Below are 8167 nucleotides of genomic sequence, written 5' to 3' on the forward strand. Positions count from 1 at the left end.
AAAGCCTTTTCCAACTTTTCCAGTATGTCTCTCTCACAATCTGTGAATCTGCCTAACTGCATCACCAGTAAGTACACACAAGGCCTTGACTGACAGAGATCTCTGCATTTCTTTACATGTTCATGTACAGGTGTTTGCATGTCTACTTCCTCATAGAAGAAGTCTGGCGTATCAATAACAGTAATTGTTTTATTACCGATATCAACTTTTTCATGCTTACACTCTCTAGTAAGCGGCACTGGGCTAATTCTTGATGAGAAGAAGCCTGGCTTTCCCAGGATTGTATTTCCGCACGCACTTTTTCCAGTGCCCGTCTGTCCAAGCAGAATGATGTTGATGTCACCGATTCCTGTGTAAAACATCAAGGAAAAAAAAGGAAAAAAGAAAAATCAAAGATTATCAGCCTGGCACTCATCATTGGGATATCCAACTGAGGACCAGCCAGAGCAGTAGACAAAAAAGTGGAAATCCCAGCCACCATATTACCATTGAATGTAATGTTAATCTATTCATGCAATTAAAGAGTTGATCAAAATGTTATTTTATTGTTGTCTTATTGCCCAGCATTCATTGTTGAGGCCACATCAGCTCTCGCTTACAGCTTGAGCTGATCTTCCTCCTGATAGGGACATGAATTCCAGAGTGCTCATTTCTTTTCATATACTGTACTGTAGCCTCGGAAACCCAGGCTTTAACTGTAGAGTGAAGGCATAAGCTAACTTAAGGCATAGGCTACCTGTCATTGTTGGTCCAGAATGAGATGGCTTCTCATGGATTGGATTCCTGAGTCATGCCTATAATACAAAGAGTGAAAAAAATATTTTTTTTTGTTTGTCTTTCTTAAAAATAAATCAGACAAGATCGAAATCCTGGATAATCAAACAAAGCAATGACTTGATCCAAAATCCCCTGTTTTCTGTTTACCTGTCTTCACTTAGCTAATTACGTTATGCTCTTCCGTGAAACATGCAGTTACAGTTTTGTGTTAAATGCTTGTCATGCTTTCTAATGTTTAAATTACTATTGTGTAGTGCTGTAGTATATGTTTTACTTTAATTTTAAAATATAACAAGATATTAAATGAATTCAGGGGTCATTGCCATGCTGGCTTGTGGTTGACATTTTTGCCCCAATACCCCTAATTGACTATTACTGTACCATTACAGGTATGCAACTTTGAGAGCGTACAAATTAAAACAAATGTTGGTTCCATGTGTACTTTGTGTACACTCTCAGAGTTATGGTGGTCCTACCATACAAACCTTTTGAGAACCACTAGTGGACTCCTAATATGCCATAGATAGTGTCTATAGGAAATCAGTGTCATATTATTCTGAAGTAAACCTGGAGACTCACATTCAGTAACAGGGTCTTATGTTCAAAATAAAAACATTACAATGGTGTGTAAAACAACATCTAAAAGATGCCAATAATGCCACGGACTAGACCAAGTCTTGCCATGGACACATTTGTCTGTGTACAGACATATTGAAGACCCCTGAGTTAATTATAATTATTATTGCAATATGAATAGTTTTATTGTATTTATTAGTTTTATTTATCTGGCTACAAAGTTCAGTATGATTGAACATGTATAAACTCAAAAAGAAACTAAAAGAAAGAGAGTACATGTTCAATAAACTATTAAATTATAGTTTGGGTTTGGGATATCAATAAAGTACTTACTCTGAGAAATGTTGTCCTGCTTTATTTCCCCCAGAGAGATGGACTGGAATCGGAATGATGTGTGCCAGTGTTATGTGTGAGATATTGCCGTTTGAACCTGGGCTAGAGTGGATTTGTGCATGCACTATCACCCCTGCCAGTCTTATATGTGCCTGTTGTGTACATATTATGTTAATTAGGGGGTGTGTTCAGATGTGTCACACAAAATTCTGGGCCCTGGGTACAATGATTCACTGTGGCCCCCCCTATGAATGTTCTCCATATGGGAGAAGGGGGTTTCAAGCTCCCCCCCCCCCCCTCCTCCCCCCCCCCCCCCCCCCCCGCCCCCCCTTTGTGTCACCCTGGGTGTGTTCAAAATCTTCTTGGCCAATATAAGACACAATATTTCTATATTCATTATTATCCTTGCCTTCGCTTGTTCCAAGTTGAAATGGATTCCTCTCCTTCCATTCCCAAGAAGCGCAAGCTCCGAAAGCGTCCATGGGCGGAGCAACGTCCGCTCTCCATTCCTGCAGGTAAGTTAAAAATGTTTAATTTATTGTGAGATTGTGTATTTATTTGAACAATGCGTTTAGCTAAACGTCTCATCAGATAATGGCAAATAAGCAAACCAAACATTTAACTAATTGGTGAATTCAGATTTCAGCCATATTCATTAGACAAGCACTAGCTACACAAAACATATATTACTTTAATTCACATTCATTATAATTGCGACCGTAAGTTTAATATGAAAACCGGCACATCTTGTCCACGTAGCTCTATAGGTCACGCCTGACACTGTGGTTCTCCAGACACATCACTGTGACATCACAGGTGATATCACAGGTGACATCACCTATGTAAAAGTCCACACTGGTATTCCCCAGAATCGCTCATATACGATATATGAGTGGCTGGTTCAGATAGGGGTACATGTATGCACATAAATGGGATTGTATGTTGAACGTCATGGGAACCACTCTAACGGAATCCCATTTATGCCCATATATGGAGATCCCTGATGTAGTCAATATTAAGCCCATATCTAACAGGACTTCATATGGGAATGCCCATACATGGAGGAAGATAGCCCATATCTATATGGTTGGTTCAGACAGGGATCTCCATGTATGTGCATAAAAGGGATGTACCATATACAGTACATGGATCTCCATAATCCATATATAGGTACCAGAGATCTCCATATATGGGTAACTGGTCTGATATACATCACTGGCCAGATGGCCAAGAATTGGCACGACATCACCCTTTAGGGCGAGGTTGCATGTCGCCCTGAGGTGCCTTACTAGTTATTAATATTATTATTATTGTTGTTGTTTAGATTTTACAGAGTAAGAATAAAGCATGAGTGATTTACAAATATAATTTAACATGCTGCTGCTGATGATGATTAGTAATATAGTATTATTATTATTATTATTATTATTACCCTTATTACCCTTATTATATAGTTTTGATGATGATAGTGATAATGATCATAGTAAATAGTAGTAGAAGCAACAGCTGTCAGAATATGTATATGAATGTTATTATTCTATTTCTTTAGGTGGTGAAGGTGAACTGAGAATTGTTTTGGTTGGAAAAACCGGAGTGGGGAAGAGTGCGGTCGGCAACACCATCCTTGGAGACCCAAATGCATTTAAAAGTGTACTCTCTCCTAGCTCAGTGACAAGGATATGTGAAAAGCATAGCATAACATGGTGCGACAGAAAGATAAGTGTCATAGACACACCAGGCATGCTTGACACAAACCTATCTCATGATTTCATCACAAAAGAAATCGTGAGATGCATCCAGTACTCAAGTCCTGGCCCCCATGCAATCGTGATCGTCCTTCATCTTGGTCGATGGACCCCAGAAGAGAAAGATACTGTGAATGCCTTGCGAGAGCTTTTTGGGCCAATGGCTGACAAGTACATGATTGTGCTGTTCACCCGTGGTGATGATTTGAAACATCAACAAAGTTCCATTCGAGAACATGTGCTCGCGTCCCCACCAGGGCTTCAAGAACTAGTCCAGCACTGTGGAGACAGGGTCCATGTCTTTGACAACAGGAGCAAAGACAGAAATCAGGTAGTTGAGCTAATCAAGATAATTGATGACATGGTTGCAGCAAATGTAAACCCATGCTTCACCAATGAGATGTACAGAGAGGCTGAGAGGCTCATTCAAGAACAACAACAAATTGTGCCAAGAGAAGTGGCTGAACGGGAAACATATACATTCACAGACACCTTCTTAGCATTACTGAAGACATTTGTTGAAAGGTTCCTGATGGTACTTGCGCAAGGAATAGCAGAACGAATAGCAGAATGAGCAAACTTGCTCTAAAATGAATTAAAAATAACTGAATTAGAAGTATAAAAAATATTTTTATCATGCTGGGATTTATTATTTGCATATATGTTGGGATGCAGTGATAATTTCTTTCTCAAAATTAACCAAATCTCTAGCCAGTAACAAACTATAAACATAACTCAACTTTTTAATCCTGTGAATGCTTTCTTCATAACTGGTTAATCTACGCATGTACCGGTAGATTCCAAAGCATCAAGGATTTTCTTTTCTTTTCTTGAAGGCTAGATTTTTGCAACACTTTGTTCGTAGGCATCAAACAATCTGCTCTCAGGCGTCTGCAGCATGTGCAGAATGCTGCGGCACGCCTCCTCACTGGCAATAAAAAACTGGATCATATCACACCTATTCTTGCCTTACTTCATATTGAGTTCTAATTGTCTGAGTGGCAGCACTTCCATAGAGGTTAGGGTTAGGTATAGGGTTAGTGTCGGAATGGGCGGGTGTCTGAATGGCAGCATGTCGGAATGGGGGGATGCACCTCTTCATTAGCTCTCTGTCCATTTTAGAATAGATTTTAAATTGTTATTGTTTGTTTTTAAGGCCCAAAATGGTCTGTTTATTTTTTCTTTCTTTTTGTTCTTAAAATTGTTCTTGTTCCCACATTATTATTGTTTTCTTTATGGAACGCCAGAACAATAGGCAGGCAATGACGTGACCTTTCATTTGCCAACAGCTCTGAGTTCTGTGTATCTATTCTGCATTCTGCAAATAAAACCATGCTTGTGTGCACTCATAAAGGTAGTTAAATTAAGAAAGTAAGAATAGCCAGCACACAAAAAATGTCATTTACACATTTATTGTACCTCTCCACCGACAGAACAACAGACACATTTCAACCCAACAGCTCTTGCTCAGCATGTATGACACGGATAAAATGTAGTAGCCTATGCAAATTAGCCATGAGGTGGGCTTAGAATGTCAACAAACAACAGTCACTGACCCAAATAAAACTGGAGCATGTGTGCCTGGTCCTGCACAATGTATTGCATTGTTCTAGCCCAGTGGTTCCCAGTCTTTAGTGACCCAAAAGAGAAATTAGATATTTGCCCGGGACAAACTAGTGAAAATAGCAGATCTACAAGCACACAACGCCTCGCCTCACTACTTTTTAAACATTTGTTTTCTAATTTGGAATTTCTTAGATATGAATTTTATTTATTCATTAAATTACTGCTTTTTGGTGGAATGATTTTCTAAAATGTTTTTAAATAATGATAATTAAAAACTAAATGTAGGAAAAATTAAAGGAACCTAAAAAAAATTGTCCGTGACCCACAAATGGGTCCTGAACCCACTGTTTGGGAGACAGTGATCTAGACTAACTAACTACCAATCTTTCTTTCTTATTTGTCTACTCTTAATTTTAATAAGCTGTGTCGGGGAGAGACCTAAAAATGTGAATGTCACCTGTCTTTGTTGACAGGACCCATGCCTTGTGTTGAGTTACCTGGCTAGGTTCTACATCTGGTTTTAAATAAACCTCCTTCAGTACCACTTTACCAACTTTGTTGCTGTGAATGCTTTGGTAAGCCTCAGAACTTCATTATTGCTACTGAAACTTTTATTTTATTTCATTATTGTGACCGAAGGTCGCAGCATACCATGATAAATGTTGCAGCTTGTCCTCCTGTCAGTACAGAAAGTGATGTCACGTGACATCACGTGACATCACCTCATCAAAGATCAAACCCTGGATATGTGTCAATTGTGTCATATCTTGGTCTTAACTTTTATGTTGACCTTGTTTCAGTTTTTAAATCCTTATCACAATAATTACAAATGTTGCATCAGTCTTAATATTCCAATACTGCACTATAGAAATACTCTGTTACAAGTAAAAGTTCAGAATTCAAAATGTACTTGAGTAAAAGTATGAAAGTATCATCAAAATCTACCAAAACAAAAGTAAACGTATACAAAATGTTTGAACATTATAATTTATACCTTCAAAGTAACTAATAACTAACGTTTTCAAATAATTGTGGATTAAAAGTACAATATTTGGATCCAAAGCAAAAGTTTGGGAAATTGGAAATACTTGAGTAAAGTACAAATACCTAAAGTTGTAGGTACATAAATAAATGTACTTAGTTACGTTACACCAGTCTGAATCAGGTCCAAACAATCTGTCTGACTCGTCCACATTGTGGATTAAAGGTTCGCACAGTCTCGCTCAGGCTATCTACATGTGTCCAGCACCCGGTTTGGGATGTGCATGCCTCTCTTTGAACTCCCATCATTTCCCTGTTCTCCTCCCTTAGCCAAATAAAAAGACATGCTTTGTTCTGTTTTGTGCTGCCCATTTCAGCACACAATGCATGCATTGTTCTACTCCGCACAGTCCATGTGTGCTCACAATGCAATTAAGGAAAATAGCTAATTTTACCTGTAGGCATACATACTGTACATACATACATACACATACAGTCCTCAGACTACGAGAAGATCGTCTGCTCTATTCACAGTTATAATGACCTTTCTGTAAGAGGCATTGCAAAAGTGTGACACCAAGATTATCACTGCACAGAAAAATAAATGTGTGCTTATTGGTGGATCTAATCTAATCTGTTTAGTCGAATGTTTGCCTATCTGTCGTTGGTGCCCATAAGTTTCATATACTGGTTTTGCTGGTTTACCAGTGCTTTCCAAGCAGAGACAACTCATCCTATGTCAGCAGAAATTAACATAGTCAATTCCAGAGGGTATTAATGAATGCACGACACGTACGTACGCACACAAGCATGCTCTTTACATGTATCGGATAGTCTGACTCCCAATGTTTGCATTCACCGGCCAGCGGTTGCTTAGGGAAATCAGGCTCCTGCATGGCTCTCTGTACAGTGGAGGTTATTCCAGGCTGGAATATTATTATTATCTCCCCTGCGAGTTTTCCCTATCAGAACACATTGCAACATCCATGTCTTTTTAAAGTAAAAATCTGTCCAGATTTCAAATGTTAACGGTGTTGTCTCCTAAAGACATTAACCACTTAAACCCATATCATTCTTCGTACATCAACTAGTAAAAAATTGCCGATCTACAAAGCTCATAACGTGTCAGGATGTGACAATTTCTACTTTTGAAAATGGAAAAAGAAAAAGAAGTTAGGGACACCGATCTTGATCATTATCAGGATTATGATATCCATGTTCATACACAGAGGATAGTGTCATATTTCGGTGGCGTGTGGCACAAGCACATAGTGGCATTTTAATAAAGCCATGCCTCAACAATGTGAATCCTTCCTGTCCATAAAGTTATGCTTCCAGCCACCAAAACAGCTATCCTGAGCTGTCGACAACCTCTTGTGATGTGACATTTCATCAAACATAGGCAGTGGTGTAGTACAATTTTGAGGTATTTTGACTTTCTTTCTCCAATTCCCAATAATTTTACTTCTACTTCACTACATCTTAGAGGTAAATATTGTACTTTTACATAAAATGACTTTTTAGTTCTACTGGATCTCTTCTACACTAGTCCCTCCCCTAACAGTTTAGTGTATTTTTTTGATGACGAAATCAGTATATTTAGTCTTAGCTTAGTTTCAGTGAAAAGAGGTAGTCAATGAACATTTTTTGTCATTGTTTTGGTTTCAAAATCGACACTCTCCTGAGCTGTCAATAGAGGGTATGCGCATGCAAGAAGTGAATGGAAAATCGAGTGGCAAAGTGAGAGGAAAAGTGAGTTTAGGCCTAACGTTGTTTAATGTTGTTTAATGCAATCAGATAGGACTTTTCTGTTTGGATACATGGGCTATCAAGGCCAGAACGTTTTGCCACTCAGTAGGCGTTCCCGCATATCACTTGCGTGATATGACATTTCATCAAATATAGGCCAATAGTTAATTCTATAATGCTTTTAACCTAATCTATAATGCTTTTAACCTTTATTTGATGTGTGAGAAAATTAAACTGTTTGTATTCAAGAGAAATTACAATGGCCTCATTACATGCCTCAGTTTATGATGTGTGTTAGTGGAAGAAATTGTAATCAACCAAATGGTGTCCAAAAGCAATAACCACTTTCACTTAACATACAGCTCGTAAAGGAAATTATGCTACCTGCTTTGCACATACAATTTACCCTCGTTACCATCGTTAAAGAAGTAGTTCACCCC

At 38.4% G+C, this 8167-nt stretch overlaps 1 protein-coding gene across 1 annotated transcript; it reads left to right on the forward strand.

Annotated features, from left to right (window-relative positions):
• Positions 1 to 2116: 2116 nt before the first annotated feature.
• LOC308295385 (GTPase IMAP family member 7-like) lies at positions 2117 to 4005 on the forward strand (the record flags this gene model as incomplete). The annotated part of the gene is made up of 2 exons (XM_080738440.1): positions 2117 to 2201; positions 3236 to 4005. The coding sequence occupies 2 exons, from the start codon at positions 2117 to 2119 to the stop codon at positions 4003 to 4005; spliced, it is 855 nt and encodes a 284-aa protein (XP_080594566.1).
• Positions 4006 to 8167: the final 4162 nt, after the last annotated feature.

This window comes from Nannobrachium achirus, assembly GCF_963921795.1.
Source record: "Nannobrachium achirus genome assembly, chromosome: 12".
In the NCBI taxonomy this organism is placed as follows: domain Eukaryota; kingdom Metazoa; phylum Chordata; class Actinopteri; order Myctophiformes; family Myctophidae; genus Nannobrachium; species Nannobrachium achirus.